The sequence below is a fragment of the Bubalus kerabau genome, chromosome 2 (genome assembly GCF_029407905.1).
Source record: "Bubalus kerabau isolate K-KA32 ecotype Philippines breed swamp buffalo chromosome 2, PCC_UOA_SB_1v2, whole genome shotgun sequence".
NCBI classification, from domain to species: domain Eukaryota; kingdom Metazoa; phylum Chordata; class Mammalia; order Artiodactyla; family Bovidae; genus Bubalus; species Bubalus kerabau.
In genome coordinates, this window is record NC_073625.1 from 188,841,010 (window position 1) to 188,859,478 (window position 18,469).

Here is an 18,469-nt window from a genome sequence, read left to right on the forward strand (position 1 = left end):
CTGGCTGCTTTTGTGGTAAAACCACAGAGCTGAGTGGTTGTGACAGGCTGTGTGTCCTGCAGAGCCTAAAATATTGATGATCTAGCCCTTAAAGAGATGAGTTGCCAACTCCTAGTCTGCAGGGTTTGAGCCCTGTCATCGCCACCATCCAACCAGTCATTCAAGGAGCACTTCCTAGGGTCCTCCCTGGTGGGGGCGTCATGTTGGCCCAGGGAACAATGGAGGTGACCCAAGCTGGTGTGGCTTTTGAGGAGTCAGCCATTGTTTGCTCTTGCTCTCCTAAAGTGAAAGTGAAAGTCGCTCAGTCGTGTCCAACTCTTTGCGACCCCATGGACTATACAGTCCATGGAATTCTCCAGGCAAGAATACTAGAATGGGTAGCCTTTCCCTTCTTCAGTGGATCTAACCAACCCAGGGATTGAACCCAGGTCTCCCGCATTACAGGCAGATTCTTTACCAGCTGAGCCATAGGGGAAGCCCAAGAATACTGAATGGGATAGGCTATCCCTTCTCCAGTGGATTTTCCCGACCCAGGAATCAAACCAGGGTCTCCTGCATTGCAGGCGGATTCTTTACCAACTGAGCTATTAGGGAAACCCCTTGCTCTCCTAACTGTCACTCATCTTGTGGACTGGCAAGATTGCTGGAACCATGTCTCTGCGCCCATCGAGCAATTGTGCCTGCATTTGGTGCCCACAGTCATGGCCTCCAGAGGTGCTTCCCTCCATGCAGTCAGTCTCACTACATGAGGGTCATGGTATCCTGGGTATGTTATTCTGTTAACACCAGTCATGTCAGGGCTCACAGGGCAGGAAGGGCAAAGGATCAGGGTTTCCTGGATGAGCCTGTGGAGGAAGGTGAGGACCCTGTGTCACCTCTCGGGTAAAGCTGGTGACCTGGCCACTCACGTTTAGAGTGGACACTTAACCTCTACCCCAAGGTGGGAACCAGAGACCGGGCGGTGGGTGCTTCTGGGAGCTGGCCCAAGTCCCATAGCTCGATGGTGGCTGATCTGGGATCGGACCCCTCCCAAAGGGCCTGAGATGTGAGTTGTCAGCACTTGACAAGCCAGGGTCTTGCCACTCAGTGACACATGAACTGTGCTGAAACCAGGAGGTGCCTGCAAGTCCCTATTCTCCCTTCCTTGTGTTCCCTCTGGATGATTTTGCTGTGGTCCTTTTCGAGTTGTGAGCATTAAAAAGAGCTGCCCGAAATATCCAAGAGCTTGCTGTTTGCAGCAGGGCAGGGGGAACGTGGAGATACACATGTGGAGTCCCAGTGATTAAAGACCTGGGTCTGAACCTCCTCCTGCCGACTGGTGGTGTCAGAGGTGACAGCACGAGGCAGGACAGGTGGTCAGTTTCTGTGCCCACCCTCCCTGTGTCCCCACCCCCTGCTCTGCCAAGGAGCTGAGGAGCTGATGGTGGGAAAATATCCATTAGCAGAAAGAACAAATAGAAAGACAGCCCAGAAATGGGGACTTGCTCGAAATCCCCTGGCCCTCATTTCCATGTAAGCTGCTGTCTCCTTGCCAGTGTCTTCCTGCCTCCCTTTCTACATGGAATCCCCAGCAGCCATGTTCAGATGGCGCAAGGCACCCCTACCCACCCCACTAGCTCAGGGCCCTCTTTGTAGCTGCAGGTGGACTGGACCAGGAGGCATCTGTGGGGGTTTCAGATGTCCCTGGTGGTCAGATGGTCAGTGATGACAGTGGTCTGGGTTCTTATTTGGAAAACTGACCTCTTGGGTGTGTGGAGATGGGAGTGGGGTTAGAGGGGGTGGTTGGGTTGTGCTTTATCATTCCTGTGTGAGGGGAGGTCTCCCATTGAGGATACGGACTGCAGGATCTGAGACTCTGTCCTGGAGCCTGGCTGATGGGTGTGGGGACCCTGGGGGTGGTTGAGAGGGGACCGGGTCGGGGTGTGGAGGGGAATATGGGCAGTTCTATTCCTCTCTCTCCTGCAGGCAGCGTCTCTCTGTCCATCGAGGACTCTTCTCTGTGATGAGAGTCACCTTTTTTCTTTCCCTCCAAGATATTTATTTATTTATGGCTGTGATGGGTCTTCATTGCCGAATGCAGATGTTCCCTAGTTTGATACATGACCTTCTCATTGCGGTGGCTTCTCTTGTGGTGAATGGGCTCTAGAGTGTGCGGGCTTCAGTAATTATGGCACACGGGCTTAGTTGTCCCATGACACGTGGTGCTTCCTGAACCAGGGATTGAACCCACGTTCTTCTGCATTGACAGTCAGATTCCCAACCACTGGACCACCAAGGAGATCCGAGACTCACCTCTTTGCTGAGACTCAGAGGAGGCTATTCTGTGTGGCCCAGTCACTTCCACAAGCTTGACACACATGCTAGCTGTGGTCCCTGTGGTTTGAGCACAGTATTTTTACGGCACACTTACCCCCTGGAGGGGTCTGAGTGCCGAGCTGCTGCTGTGGCCTTGGACTTCCAGCCAGCCCACCTGGGAGGACACCCACTGTCCACTCTAGCCCTGCCACACACCACAGACCTCTGTGCGGTGAGCTAGGAAACAGACTGACTGACCTCGGGATCTCCCTAGAAAAGCCAGCCCTTGTTAAAAAGTCTGAAGCTTGTTAAATGAAACTTGAGTGACCAGACCCCTGGAGCTGGAGATGAAGGACAAGCCGCTTGTCATTTTCTGCAGGTAACAGGGTCGGGGGCCTGATGGTGTTGGGGGCGGCAGACCCCGATGTGCCAGCGACACTGCTGCTCCGGATCGTCTACACGGCTCTGTGTGTTCCTCTTCCCCAGCAGAGGGTTTTATGACAAGGAGGGGCTGGGAGCATCCACTTGGGTCGGAGGACAGACCCCGCTCCCAGTGAGAGGTCCTTTCAGAAGCGGGGCTTGAGTTCCCCCCAGACCAAAGAAGCTTCCCATGTCCTGGCAAGAACTTTTGGTTTTCTTTATTTAAAAAACAAAGCAAATCAAACTCAAGATTGTTTCACAAAGTGAAAAAGAATTTGAAGGATAAGAGGACAAGTTGGGAGCTCTTTGGAGCCACAGAGGGGCTGGGGGCCTGGCTCCCATAGCATCTTCCCACATCAACACTGGGAGAGGCTGCTAGTACCTGGGTGGCACACGTGGCCTTTGCAGACCAAGGGCATCTCGTGTTTGAGGCGGGAAGATGTGTGTTTATTCCCATCCTCTGTTAAATATTTCATGCAACAGCAGACTGAATGCGCATTCCCGAATTGAGCTGACCTTGGGGATTCATTCGGAGAAGGCAATGGCACCCCACTCCAGTACTCCTGCCTGGAAAATCCCATGGACGGAGGAGCCTGGTGGGCTGCAGTCCATGGGATCGCTAAGAGTTGGACACGACTGAGCGACTTGACTTTCACTTTTCACTTTCATGCACTGGAGAAGGAAATGGCAACCCACTCCAGTGTTCTTGCCTGGAGAATCCCAGGGACGGGGGAGCCTGGTGGGCTGCCGTCTATGGGGTCGCACAGAGTCAGACACGACTGAAGCAACTTAGCAGCAGCAGTAGCAGTTGGGGATTCATTAGGGCTTCCCAAGTGGTGCTAGTGGTAAAGAAATTGCCTGTTAATGCAGGAGACACAAGAAATGTGAGTTCAATCCCTGGGTCAAGAAGATCCCCCAGAGAAGGAAATGGCAACCCACTACAGTATTCTTGCCTGGAAAATCCCATGGACAGGGGAGCCTGACAGGCTACAGTCCATGGGGTTGCAAAGAGTCGGACACAACTGAAGCGACTTAGCACACACATGCATTGGGAGCAAGCCTGCATGTGGAGGGAGGGTTGGGTGGGGGGAGTTTGCTGCCCGAACCCCCCCAGATGCACTTCCCCGCACTGGCAGAGGTTCTTAGCCACTCTGGGGTTAGGCAGAGAAGTGGTTGGAATGTTGGGTTCTCTGCTCAGCCACTGTGTGGCCTCAGGCAGGTCATGAACCCTCTCTGAGCCCTGGCTTCTCCTCTTCTGCACTATATGGAGAGGCACCTGGGACTCAGCCTGCTGTGGGACATGAAGACAGAGACACCACAGAACTGGCCCATACTGACCCAAATGAGGGTGCCCAGGGCTGACGCTTCCCGAGGGGTGGGGGGCTGCTCCTAACCCCTCCTTCAGGGGCAGGTTTCTAGAGTGAAAAAATCCATGCCGGGACCCAACCGGCCTTACAGAACCTCGGAGGTGTTGACAAGCACCATTTCTCTTTAAAGCACTGTTAGCTGACATAGAGGATGTAACCGCAGGCAGTCGCTGTTTCTCCCTGCTATCCTGACTTGGGGCTTCCTTTGTGGCTCAGCTGGTAAAGAATCTGCCCGCAATGCGGGAGACCTGGGTTTGATCCTTGGGTTGGGGAGATCACCCAGAAAAGGGAAAGGCTACCCACTCCAGTATTCTGGCCTGGAGAATTCCATCAGTCCATGGAGTCACAAAGAGCTGGTCACGACTGAGTGACTTTCACTTCACTTCCCGAGGTGCATTCTGGACAAGAGTTAGCGCATCCCAGGGGCTGCTGTCTGGCCAAGTGGGGGGAGGGGTAGCCCACCACCAGGCTGGGGTCACAGGCTTTCAAACAGACACTGGCCATGTGGGGTGGTGGGGAACAAAGGAGCAATTTCCCATCTAAGGGGTGTTTCTTAATTTTTCCATAGCAAAGAAGAGCTGTCTGCATTTCCAAGGGAGGAAATTACCAGTTTTTCCCTCTGTTTGGGAAAGATGTGTTTCCCTGATTAAAACTCAACAGCCCAGGAGTTCTACTTAAGATTCAAAAGCAGTTCCCACACTGAAGTGATGGCAGGGGGCCTGAGGACCCTCCAGAAGCTCTGTAGATCCCGTTTCTTGATCTCAGGGCTTGTTCCTTGGGTGGTTCTGTCTGCGGGAGGTATACGGAGCCATGCATACATTACCAGTGTGTTCACTTTCCTCTGTGTATTCTATATGTCAGGCTTCCCTGGTGGCTCAGATGGTAAAGAATCTACCTTCAATGTAGGAAACCCAAGTTTGATCCCTGGGTTGGGAAGATCCCCTGGAGAAGGGAATGGCAACCAATTCTAGTATTCCTGCCTGGAGAATTCCATGGACAGAGGAGCCTGGTAGGCTGCAGTCCATGGAGTCACAAGGAGTCCAACACGACTGAGTGACTAACGCACACACACACACGCATACACTTTCTTTATTTCGGTAAAATTTGCATCAAAAGGGATTCCTTGGAAATGATAGAACATGCACATTTTGACTGCTATTACGTAAGAGTTTACAGACGACTGGGTGTATAACACAGAGGGATGTGACACAGGATGTGACACAGAGGGACAATGGTGGCCCATCCATAAGGCAGTGCCCTCTTGGTGGGTTAATCTTGGAGACCATCCAGGCCGCTGGTCCTCCACAAGCTCCTGGCCATAACCTGCTAGCCCAGCACTCGCCAGAGGGGTCTGGTCATGTCGGAGGGTGGCTTGGAAAGAAGTGACATCCAAATAGCTGTGCCTGAGATACTGGCCATCACTCTGAGCTCACCTGTGCAAAGAGCTCACCTTCTGATTATTAATGTCATAGACACTTTCTCAGCGACCACTACACGCCAGGCACCACTGCACATGTAGGACATGGTGCTTCAGAAGATGGCTCTGCTTATGTCTTCCTGGAGCTGAGAGGGTCAGGAGGCAGAAGAAGGGGTGCATTGGGGGGCAGGTATCAGATTTCAGGCTCCCCTTGGGCACTCGGTTTGGCGGATGGGCATTGTCTTTAGAAGTAGCCTGCTCAGAGTGTCCTTCATTCCCCAAATGCAGAATGTCCGGACAGGCTCTTTCCGAATTGCTAACGTTAAGAGTAACTCATTGCAGGTATAACAGAGCCTTCAGTTTTCGCTTCATGCAAACTGTTAACAAGCATCTTTATCTCCACTTTTTATAGATAAATACAGCCCCACCAGGCGGGTGCTGAATGGACTGTGGATGTTCTGAACATATCTCGGTTCCCCTCGGAAAGGATTTGTTTTTGTTGTTCAGTTGCTCCTACTCTTTGTGACTCCATAGACTGCAGCATGCCAGGCTTCCCTGCCCTTCACTGCCTCCTGGAGTTTGCTCAGATTCATGTCCACTGAGTGGGAGATGCTATCCAACCATCTCATTCGTTGTCCCCTTCTGCTTTTGCCTTCAATCTTTCCTGGCTTCAGAGTCTTTTCCAATCACTTGACTCTTTGCATCAAGTGGCCAAAGTGTTGGAGCTTCAGCTTCAGCATCAGTCCTTCCAGTGAATATTCACGGTTGATTTCCTTTAGGATTAACTGGTTTGATCTCCTTGCAGTCCAAGGGACTCTCAAGAGTCTTCTCCATCACCACAATTCGAAAGCATCGATTCTTCAGTGTCCAGCCTTCTTTATGATCCAAATTTCACATCTGTACAGGACTACTGGAAAAACCATAGCTTTGGCTACACAGACTTTTGTCAGCAAAATGATGTTTCTGCTTTTGAATATGCTGTCTAGGTTTGTCATAGCTTTTCTTCCAAGGAGAAAGTGTCTTTTAGTTTCACGGCTGCAGTCACCATCCACAGTGATTTTGGAGAAAGGATTAGATCGTGGAAAAGTCACCTCCAGTTGGCTTCATTTTCACGTCCTCAGCGGTGTTTATGGAGAAAGCCTTTATGGGTTTACTCTCATGGTTTTCCTTCCTAATACCCGCTGGGCAGGGCACAGGGTCTGTCAACCAATTCTGAGTTTAGTGGAGCCACGGGATCACTTGAAATGCTATGGTATGTCTTTACAAAACACAGCATGCGTAGCAAGGGCATTTGTAAAGCAAAAGTCTGGAAAATGAATCTTGCTTCTCACAGACTGCTCTTGAACACCAAAGACAAGCCAGGCAAGATGATCCTTGGGCACCCTTGGGCCTGTGGGGCTGTGGGGCTGTGGGGATTCTCAATCAGGTCTGCTCCTCCTCCGTGTTGGGCTTCTCTTCTCCCACAGATGCTCTGTCCTCCCGTGCCCTGGGCACCTGCTCTAGCCACCCTTCCAACAATAGTATTTCCTCTAACTGCTGGGGCATAACTAGGCTTTCAGCCAGGACCAGACATCACATTGTACTTTTGTCCTTTTCCCCATGAAGACCCCCTGAACATCCCCTCGATGTAAAGCATCCAGGGCTGTGAGACAGACTGGCCTAGGCTTGCTGGAAACTATGGGTTTCCAACTGCTGCCCCCACAGTGCCACACACCCCAACTCATCAGCACATTTGCTCCAGCGCTCCTGCAGTTGGAGGTCAAGGGACACTCCCACTGTTGGTCCCCATCTTCTCGCTTCAGGCCATGTCCTTCCCATCTGAGAGGATCCCACTGAACCCAGGGTCTAAGCAGAGTTTCCTTCCCTGTGATGGGTGGGCCCAAAGGCACTATCATCTCTCTGTCTTGCCTGTCTTTCTCTGTTTCTGTCTCTCCATCTCTCCTGTCATCCCGGGTCTGGGTTTTGACCAGCCTTTGGGGCTGGACCTTTTAAGGACAGAGCACTCATGCCTTGTGTGGGGCTGATGGGCACTCGGTAGCTCTTCCTCTCCGGAGGTTTATGTGCTTAGAGTCCCCTGAGTGCTCACCGGCCTGATCCAAAGAGCAGCCCAGAATCAGCACCTGTGTAAACAAGTGACCTCTAGACTCGGAGGAGGTGGTTTATCCATTATACCAAAAGCTGGGCCGAGCAGAGCTTCCTCTGGGAAGTAGGGCAGCGGGGTGGAGTGGGGTGGGGTAGAGCATCTCAATTTCATGTTTCTATATGGGGATCAGACACCAGACTCTGCAGTGAAGGACGAGCTCGTTACATAAATACAGGGATGCACCTGGAGAAGGAAATGGCACCCCGCTCCAGTATTCTTGCCTGGAGAATCCCATGGACAGAGGAGCCTTGCAGGCTATAGCCCATTGGGTCCCAAAGAGTTAGGCACAACTGAGTGACTAAGCAGAGGGATGCATTTGTGTTCACCAACTCGCTCACACACTCGACTCTAACGGGAGTGCCCCCCATTGGCTCCCCAGCCCTCGGCCAGCGCAGAGCATGCCCTGTCCTCCCATCCTGGCCCATCCAGGGTGGGTGCAGGGGGATGCCTCCTGGACTTCTGAGTCCAGTGTCACCTTCAATCCTAAATACAGGTCTGTCGTTTTAAAAGAAAAGCAGGCTTCTGATATAAACGTGGTGCCGGAGAGGGTGGACCACACACAGGGACACTTCTTGGCCAGCCAGCTCTGCGTCATGTCCCTCCCCGCCCCCCTGGGAGCCAACGCCCCCTCCTAGGAATGGACTGGGAGGCAGATAACTCCTTCGGCTCCAGGTGTGTTGGTTTAGCCCAGGGTCCACAGTCAGACCCCCAGTTCCAAGCTGGTGGCTGTGAATGACAAGACCACAGTCTATACCCCTGTCTGTCTGCCTTTTCCCCTGAAAGGCTGATGCTTCCCCCAGCTCCCAGACTCGGGTTGGTTCCTGGCATCCTGGCCATGGGCATCACAGCCTGTGTGAGCTCCCTGGAAGTGTTACTATTATCCAGTGCCCTTGTGTGGACCCCATCATCAAGGGTTCCAAAGACAGCAGCTCCCATGGTCCCCTGCCCGAGGGAAGGGGCCTCACAGACCCCATGGCAAGACTGCCCTCAGGCATCATGATCCAGAATGTACATGACCTCCAAGGGGCTGGTGGTCAACTCAGCCACGCCATACCTCCTCGGCAGCCCCGGTTTTCAGGGGACCAGCTGGAGGTTGGCTAGTTCTGAACTCAGGGAAGCACAGAGCTGAAGGAAGGTTTGCACTGGAGTAACCCTGAAGCTGTCTGCACCCCCCAGGAGACTGCTAATGAGCAGATGCTTGGCATTAGCGCTCCCTCGGTGATGTCACACCAGTCCCCTGGGGTCCCCCTCCACAGAGCTCCCTCCCATGTGGACGGAGCCCACTCTGGGGCTCTACCTACCGTGGGGGGTCCCTGCTGTCCCCCAGCTCTTCCATCTGTGTCCACGGCTGGGCAGGTGTAACCTATCAGGGTCACTGACCCCTACCCTTGTGTTCTTTGGCTTCCCTGCTGTGTGTCTGCCCACCTGCCATCACTGACATCCCAGTGGCAAGAATCTGACTCACCTGCAGACCTAAGCGGCTCTCCCAGATACCCCGCAACCTGCCCATCTGCCACTCGGTCCCTTCCCCCCAGGATGACTGTCTCAGGCCTCCGTGGTGACCACCACTCCCCATAATGAGTCAAGTCGCAAGGCTGCAAGCTTCCTGCCCTTTGCTTCTCTCGGCCTGATTAAAAAGTCCTCAGGGACTGACTCCCCATTCAAATCAGGGAGGCACCTGGTGACAAGTGGGGGTTTGGGGTTCCCATCTGTGAAAGAAGAGAGGCCACTGGGAGAAGATGCCGAGACCTAGACCCAGGCTGGGGTTTGAGTAAACATGGGTTTGGGGCCCGGGGAGTGACTAGGGGCTCGTCAGGTGCCCCAAAGGCCCTGTCCTCATCAGGCCCCTTTCAGCTCTGCGTGGGGAACCAGAATGCTGAATTTGCCCGATTCTGATCATTTAAGGGCATGTCCTGGCAATGTTTCTCAGGGACTGAGAACTGTCTCTGAATTAGGAATCTTCAGATGAATCTAGTTGCCTCTATTTGATTCCTTTTTAAAAAACAAAATTTATTTATTTGACTGTGTCAGGTCCCACTGCGGCACGTGGGATCTTTTAAGATCTTCAACCATCTGCTTGAAAAGAAGTAACGTGACTCTGTCTGGCATGTGTAGTTCTTTTTTTGTCCTTTCATAAGGCTCTTTGATGGAGATTTGGCAGAAAGTCCAGAGCAATGTGGTATAACTGCAAAATGATAAACTTTCAATTAGTAATGAATTATTAGCATGTGAAACATTTAATTACAAATGTGGATAAATTCTATATAAATAATTTATACCAATATAGATTTAAAATAGATAAGTCATATGGATTCCTCGTACCCGAGATCAGGGGTCCCCAGCCTCTGGGATCTAACGCCTGATGATCTGAGGTGGGGCTGATGTAATAATATCAGTACCAAGAAAGTGCACAATTAATGTGCTTGAATCATCCCCAAACCATCCCCTACCCCCTGGTTTGTGGAAAAAGTTGTCCTCCACCGACCTGGTCTCTGGTTCCAAAAAGGTTAGGGATGGCTGCCCTAGGTGACGTCCAGGAAAGGGCTTTGTAAATGCTACAGCATTGTACACCCACTGGTACTTATCACTAATATAACCCATGAAATGCAACTGAGAAAGTAGGCAGAGGCATATAAAGGACAGGAGGTCCATCTTCATGCCCAGAACTCAGCATTTTTATAAATACTGTGGGGTGAAACCCTTGCCTGTGGCCTTGGGTCTGCAATTCCATGCTCTGTGTTTGCCTCTGTAGCACTGGGGGCAGAGCCACTATGTCCTGGGATGGCTGGAAATGAACGTGATCCTTTTTTCACAGGATACAAGACCCTTTTGAAGGGCATTTCTGGAAAGTTCAACAGTGGAGAGCTGGTGGCCATCATGGGTCCTTCTGGGGCTGGGAAGTCCACACTCATGAACATCCTGGCTGGATACAGGTGAGCAGACCCTCAGCCAGTGGTCCGCCAGGGGCCAGCGGCATTGATGGGCCACCCCATCACTTTCAAAGGCTCTGGGAAGCCTCAGGGAAGCAGCTTCTGTTTGGTGAATACAGTCATTTTTCAGCTCACCCCACACCCACACTCCTGCCCACACTACTCAGCACCATCCTGGAGCCACATGCAGCAACCTGGAGACAGGTCTCCCAGCCTAGTTCCCTGGGAAGCCAGTTGATCCAACCCATTCCTTGGAGGAAAGAAGGGACCCACCCCAGGGCCCATGGTCATAGTAGTGGGCTGGATGAAGTTGGAGAGCAGTATAATCTCACTGGTCTCCATAGACTCTCTGTGTTTCTGTTCTTCGTGGCATCAACGAGGCAGCACAGGATAAGGTGGATCCTAGTAGGATGCCTGTGGCTCCCTCTACCTCCCTGGGCTGCGATGATGCACCAGAGCCATACTGGACAGTAGAGATGCCCAGTGCGTCTGAGTGGGAGAGTGAGTGTGGCTGGTGGGGCCATGCCCCTCCGTCTCCACAGTATACCCAGGATGCCGCACCTCCACCGTGATCTGAGAGAACAACTCCCCGTCTGCTCGATCTAGTGGGTCCAGGGCCCAGACTCCCTTCTCTTTTCTGAGCCCCCTGGGCCTGGGGAGCCTGTACTGGTCCCTCCCAGTCAGCATCAGATTCATGCTGCCTTTCGGGGAGTTGATATAACCGAGGCTACACACAGGATTGCTAATATGCTCATCTTATAAACCCTGCAAAGCCAGGGGCATGCATGGGGCCTCATGTCCACAGGTAGGAGCATCCATGTATTGGTTTGGTCCATAGGCACCTGTAACGAACGTAAGATCCCAGAGAGGCTCACACTTGTTCTCCCCTCCCTTTCCACACTGGGCCTTTTCTTCTTGGGGTTCCTTCCTCTGAGCATTGATCTGGGTGTCCCGGCCATGCCCAGCTTGGTGTCCCTCCTCGTTCAGTTGGATGCTGCTGGAATGGGCTGTGGTTTCCCCGCTCCCTCAGCCTTGGAGGAGGGGGAGGCGGTGCAGGAGGGGCCGGGCTAACACGTCCTCTCGCTGACCCTGCAGGGAGACCGGCATGAAGGGTGAGGTCCTCATCAACGGGCTCCCTCGGGACCTGCGCTGCTTCCGGAAGGTGTCCTGTTACATCATGCAGGACGACCTGCTGCTGCCACACCTGACCGTGCAAGAGGCCATGATGGTGAGCGTCCCGGGGCCCGCAGCCCCACACCTGGCCACCCCATCCCCTACATGAGGCGGAGCGGCGCCTGTACCCCGCCCTCCCCTGCATCTACCCCCCACCCTCCACATGAGGCGGAGAGGCACTGGCACCCCACTTTCACACAGAGTTCTGACCCCACGTGCTGTGTGGACAGCTTCACCCAAGGCAGCCCCCCAAGGCCCTGTGGACCCCGGATGGCGAAATCGAGGCCAGGTTTCTGAGAAGGTGATTAACCTGGCTGATGTGGGGGACCACTGCCAGGGTGATCTCAGTCTTAGGCCCATGGGTCGAGGGTCTTTTCTTCCCATTGGTGTTCTATGGCTTTGGCCAAAGTTCCAGGCAGTCTGGTGCCTGGATTAGGGCCCTGAGGGTCTCGTCCTCTGACTCACCTGCCTGCCAGGTGGGTATAAAGCACGTGTTTGCTGCTCACTCACTGGGTCTCAGGCCCGCACACACATAGTCCAGCAAGGTCATCAGACATGTAATCCTACACAACCACACAAGAAAGGGTGCCTTGGAGAGTTTAGCGGTTAGCCCGTGCATCTTGTACAGCGGGGTCTAGGATGGCCTGGCGTGGTCTGTACTCTTTGGGCAGACTGTGACCTAGCCTTGTGCCAGGTGGACAGGGACCACACTGACCCGCTGTGGGCTGTGGAAGCTGCTAGGGAGCCTCCCAGCCAGGAAGTCAGTGGGCAGCCCTTTCCACGATGGAGCATGGGTCCGTGGGGCTGCCTGCTTCTCTGCCATCTCATCTGCGGTGCAAGGCAGTGCCTGGTCTCCAGGCCTCTCCTGGCACACTGGGGACCTTCCCAGATAGTCTACCTCGTGCTCTGGCAGTAGACGAGCATTCACCATGGATTTCCACAAGAGAGGTCTTGCCTTGCACTCCTGACACACACGGGGCCAGGCTTCCTCTCTGGGGGGTCACAGAGGGGTAGATGCCCAGCATTTTGGCTAAAGGGCAATTCCAAGGGATCCTCAGCTCAGCAGAGAGAAGCAGAGAAGGTGCTGGGTAGGTGGTCTGCCTTCTAACCTGCTGCCCCAGCAGCCCTAAGTGCCCAGCAGCCTGACCATGCAGCCCCTCGGGCCTCCAAGTGGCTGTTCTCATGGGGGCATGGGCTGCTCAGGAGGAGTTTGCAAATAGGATGGTGAGGTTGGGAAATACATGATTTCTACTTACCCTCATTGTGGATTCTCAGGATTCCCGCATTGTCGCTTCACCTTCATCCGGGGCGACCAGAGCTTCATTCCCTGGTTACTTGTTTGAGAATCTTCACTTCGATTTCTAGCTCTGTCACCGCTTTCTTTTGAAAACGAGATCTTAGACTCCTGTTGTCACCTCTGTCTTCCCCCTAACGTGTCTCCAGGTTCTGCTGGGAAATCCATTTATTTTTCAGAATTGAAGTCAATTACATTTTGATTTTGAGAACTTCACGATCCCTTTGATAAATACTGTGAGGTTAATGAGAAATGATTAACTGAGTAAATGAGTTATTCTCAGTTAATGAGGAAGGATGGGCTTCCCAGGTGGCGCTGGTGGCAAAGAACCTGCCTGCCAATGTAGGAGACATAAGACACTTGGGTTTGATCCCAGGGTCGGGAAGATCCCCTGAAGGAGGAAATGGCAACCCACTCCAGTATTCTCGCCTGGAGAATCCCATGGACAGAGGAGCCTGGCGGGCTACAGTCCATAGCGTCGCAAAGAGTCAGACACAGCTGAGGCGACTTAACACACTGGCACACAATGAGAAAGGATCCCTTGTACTCTGCAGGGTCCTGTCCCACACGTAGGGATGGTGTTGGCCACGAGCCCTTGGTGGTGCCTTTCCGTGCGCCCCCAGGCAGCCTGAGACATGACACTCAGAGTCACATGGCTGGCAGCTGCTCCAGCCTGATTCTGGGAGCTCAGCCTCTTGGCCCTTAACCCCTGCATCACAGTTTCTTGAGGGGCCACTGGGCAGCCTCAGTAGCTCACCATGTGGGCAGGTTCTGACCTCAGTGCTGTGCCGAGGAGGAAACTGAAGCCCTTGCTTCCCGAGGTCCCAGGAATTGGCAGAATGCTGGCCACGGTGATGGCTACTCAGGCCTTTGCCAGACAGGGTCAGGGGCCCCATGTGTGCTAGCAGGCGGGGTATCAAACCAAACAAGATAAATAACAAAACTAGACTCTTTGCATGTTGTTGTTCAGTCACTAAGTTGTGTCTGATTCTTTGCGACCCTGTGGACTGCAGCACACCAGGCTTACTTGTCCTCCACCGTCTCCTGGAGCTTGCTCAAACTCATGTCCATGGAGTCGGTGATTCCGTCCAACCATCTCATCCTCTGCCGCCCCCGTCTTCTGTTGTCTTCAGTCTTTCCCAGCATCAGGGTCTTTCCCAATTAACTCCCTGTGTGTGCACTTGCCAGTTTCTGTGGTGTAAGTCCTCCCACTGTGGAGAATGGTGAGCTGTCAGCGGCATCACAGGTGGCTTTGTGAAATTCCTGACAGTGATCTTGAAGCCTCCAAAGCCTGGGGAGTCCATGCCGCTCAGTTACCCACATCTAACTTCCCTCAGGGACCAGCAGAGAATCCACGGAAATGACTGGAAGCATCCCAGGCCTCGCTGCTCTCCAGGACCTTCCTTAGTGAAGCCGAGGGAGGTGGAGAGCCTGGACCTCTGTGGGTTTCCTCTGTCATCTGGCAGCTGAGCCCCTGGGGCCACTGCTCTCTGGGACCTGCCTTAGTGAAGCCGAGGGAGGTGGAGAGCCCGGACCTCTGTGGGTTTCCTCTGTCATCCAGCAGCTCAGCCCCTGGGGCTCTGGGGCCGCCGTCGCTGAGTTAGGTTGTCTTGCTGCTGGCCATCTGTTCTGACCCATACTGCTGCTCTTGTCCCCTACAGGTATCCGCACACCTCAAACTCCAGGAGAAGGACGAAGGAAGAAGGGAGATGGTAAGTGTATGCTTGGGTCACATGAAATCCACTTGGCAGTCACATGTGGAGGGGCCTCTGGGGACTGACTTGGCTTGTGGCTTGGCGCCTGGCTGTTTTTGTTGGGGGGGGTCAGTGGCATAGCAGTGTGCCCTTGGACTGGCACACGCCTCGAATGACCATGCTGCCACAAGACAGACGCAGCTCACAGATGTAGCAAGGACACGGGCTTGAGGAACCAACCTCAGGCTTAGACCCAGCTCTCTGCCCCTTTTAGTTTCTGATACACTTTATACTCCATTGTTTTTGATAAAACACTAACAGTGAAGATGGTTAGTCATCCATTTAAAAATAACCAGCCTCCACTCCTACACACTCGCAAGAAGAAATTTGGTTCTTACCTGTTATTAACCAGCCTTTTAAAAATAACAAGCAAGTTTCTGAGATGACAGAGATCTTGTGATCCTTTTCATTGCTTTTTTGCCTCCCTGAAACCCCAGGGAGCCAAAGGGTGTTGGGTAAACAGACCCAGCGGGGAGCACCAGAAGCCCCCACTTAGTGGGGAGGCCTGGTTTATATTTATACACTGTCTAAGACAAACCCACCTCCCCTCCTCTCCACCCCATGGCTGGCACTGGTAGAGTTCCAGTGTAAGATGGGATTTGGTGAAATTCTACTTTTATTATATTATCCTGTCTTCCCGTGCCTGTAGGGCCACAGGCCAGCAGCAGAGAGAGCAAGATCTGTGGGGTTGGTACCAACAATGCAACTGGGCTCTTTATGTGTCCATGCAAAATGGAATGAGTTCAGTTCAGTCGCTCAGTCATGTCCAGGTTTTTGTGGCCCCTAGACTGCAGCACACCAGGCTTCCCTGTCCATGACCAACTCCCGGAGCCTGCTCAAACTCATGTCCATCGAGTCGGTGATGCCATCCAACCATCTCATCCTCTGTCGTAGAAAACAGTCACAGTGTCAGAAGCAACATGACAGTTGATAGGATGTGATGGTAAAGAACCCGCCTGCCAATGCAGGAAGCATAAGAAACTCGGTTCAATCCCTGGATTGGGAAGATCCCCTGGAGGAGGAATGGCAACCTTCTCCCCTATTCTTGCCTGGAGAACCCCATGAACAGAGGAGCCTGGCGGGCTACAGTCCATGGGGTCACAAAGAGTTGGACATGACTGAATGGCTGAACATGCACGCAGCACAAATGACCTTGGAGCATGGTGTGTCTTTAGGGGCCCTCCCGGCCCTCCCTGTGCCCTCCTCTCCCAACCTCACTCTTGAGAAACCTGAGGATTCAGGTGGGAATTTGAGAGGATGAGGAAATGGCACATCCAGGGTAGGGAAGCCCAGTTTCTGTGAGGAGTGAAAACCCCTCCTTGTAGATGCTTCACATGGACTCGGGTTCTGTAGCTGAAAGGAATAAAATGGATGAACAGACCCCAAAACACAGATGTGGGGAAAAAGCATGGGAGGCATGGGTGTTTCCACCACCACTCTGTTCTGAAGGGTGAGCCTCAGACACAGGCCAGCCCCCTGGGAGGATGGGTGAGCAGATGTGGGGGTTCAGAGGGTGAACCTGCCCTGAAGTGAAGCAGAACTAAGCCCATGAGGGGACCCTTCAGGCCGGGCCTCCTGGAAACCACTGGACAACCTGAGGCCAGGCCGTCCAGCGCCTGGGACTTTTGTCCGTAGCTGCCTCCTGGAGGTGGGAAGCTGAGTGCGATGCTCTCATTACTGTCTGAGCTCCCAGAACAGATGCAATCCATGAGTAAGTGGGTGTGGGATGGTTTGCCTGCAGCGTGGTCCGGGGGACCAGCCTTTCCAGGTGGGAGAGGGAGCCGGGAGGGAGTGTTTGCTAAAGGGCGGGGGCGAGGAGCACGTGTGTGCCTCTCAGATGACTCCACAGAGGAGCACCCACAGCCAGTCCTTCAGCCCTGCACCCGCTCTGTCTGTCAAGTCTCGACCGGTCCTCCTCGTCCTCAGCAGGGTCCAGCCCCCCTTCCCCCTCAGAACCATCAGCAGGGCTGCGTGATTGTCCAAGGAGAGGACAGGCCCTGACTCATTTCCCTCCAGCCCTGTTGTGTCCCTGGGTCCTGGTTGTTTACTTCTCGAGGAAACATAAGAGACTGGAATGTTCCAGCAGGTAGTGGAATGTTGCCCACTGCACCTCATTTCCCAGAAAAGTGGCCCCAGCCTTGAGAACCCCCCGGTGAGGGGCCTTCCTCAGGAGTGAGATCTCCCAGGAGGGGACATTGTTCTTTCTGATTCACTTTAAAACAAAACCAGCCTTCAGGGCGTCACTCCTGAGAGAATCCTAGACAAGATGCCTGCACGCAAGGGAAACAGGAGGTGCTGACCTTGGCCTCCGCCTCCAGCATCCTTCCAGTGGGGCAAAGGGCAAGTAGGGAGTGGGTGGTCTTCCTCCTGAACCTTTGGACTGGATTCCTGGAGACTGCCGGAGCCATGTCATCCTGGGAAGGCCAGTGGACAGTCCACACGAGGGAAAGCATTCCTGAAAGATGGGCTTTTCTGGGCAACCTCGCTGCGAGGTTCCGGGATGGTGTGCCTCAGTGGCTGTATGTTCTGGAAGAGGTGGTGGAGCTGGATTTAGGGCTCAGCAGGGGAAAGGCCAAGCAGGATTCAAATGCAGATCTATCTGACCTGCCTGCTTCCAGCGCATGGAGCAGTAGCGCCCTGGTCCTTCCCATCACCGAGGCCACATTGTGTCCTGACCATGCAGAAGTAATTCAAGAGCCAGAGTGGAAATTTTCCTCCTTGAATTCCTTCTCCTTGAGGATGACCTCATCTCCCTAGAGAAGTTGCTGGACTAGGGTCCACCTGCTGCCACCATGGGCTAGGACAATGGCCCAGTGAATTCTGGCAGGACCTCTGTGGCAGGTTGTCTCGCACCCCACTGGGAGGTGAACCTGACAAGGAGGCCAGAAGGGCAGCAACTGACCTCTGCCTTCTTGTGGCCACCTCCAGAAGACACCAGGATGGACCCCGAACACTGATCGCTGTGGATGAAACTGATGAACGGTTTACACCGAACTCTTCTGACCTTCCTGAGTCCAGCTCCCTGAGTCCGGCCCGGATCAGGGATGGGACAGCCAGGGAGGGCTGAGCGCACAGTGGGCTGTTTATACCTTGGTTCCCAGGCAGCTCCCGGGGCAGTGTTGGCGGGTCTCTAAGAGAAGCAGTGATAGCTTTAAGCAGTGTCGTTGCCTTGCTGCTGAATCAGAGGCCTTCTTTTCCCATTTACAAGTGTGGATGGAGCTCTGTCTTTCTGGGAGACCTGGCCTGTGTGGCTGAGTCCACGGGAGCCATGTGCACTAGCAATACTGTGACTCACAGCTGTCGCCGAGTGAATGCTTACCGTGTGCCAAGCGTTTCATCTGTTACAGCAGACCTCCCCTTTGTGCTGGTCAGAAACCCAGTCACTCGTCCACTTATGTGTCCATGGATCCACACTTTCTGCAGTGTTCATCCAACACCTTCTCTGCCCTGGCCCTGAGTGAGGCTCACACATGAACGGACTTGCTAGGTTGCCAGCCAGAGGCAGGACCAGGACTCCAGCCCAGGCTGGCCTGGCCCCAGCCCTGCCTCTCAGTCTCCTGGGTCTCAGCCTCCTTAATCAGGACATCAGGCCTGGCAACGCTGGGGTGGGCCGGATGTGCGGTCCCTCCAGGTGTCTGGGAGTTGGGTGGGGAAGGGGATCAGGGTTCCATGTGGG

At 53.7% G+C, this 18,469-nt stretch overlaps 1 protein-coding gene across 4 annotated transcripts in view; it reads left to right on the forward strand.

The window, feature by feature from the left end:
• The window catches only part of ABCG1 (ATP binding cassette subfamily G member 1), a 69,042-nt gene that overhangs the window by 32,819 nt on the left and 17,754 nt on the right, over positions 1–18,469 (forward strand). For all 4 annotated transcript variants that reach the window (XM_055569740.1, XM_055569741.1, XM_055569738.1 and 1 more), the window contains exons 3-5: positions 10,458–10,575; positions 11,668–11,800; positions 14,701–14,751. In XM_055569740.1, coding sequence (XP_055425715.1) covers positions 10,458–10,575; positions 11,668–11,800; positions 14,701–14,751 — 302 coding nt within the window. The remainder of the gene's footprint in view (positions 1–10,457; positions 10,576–11,667; positions 11,801–14,700; positions 14,752–18,469) is intronic.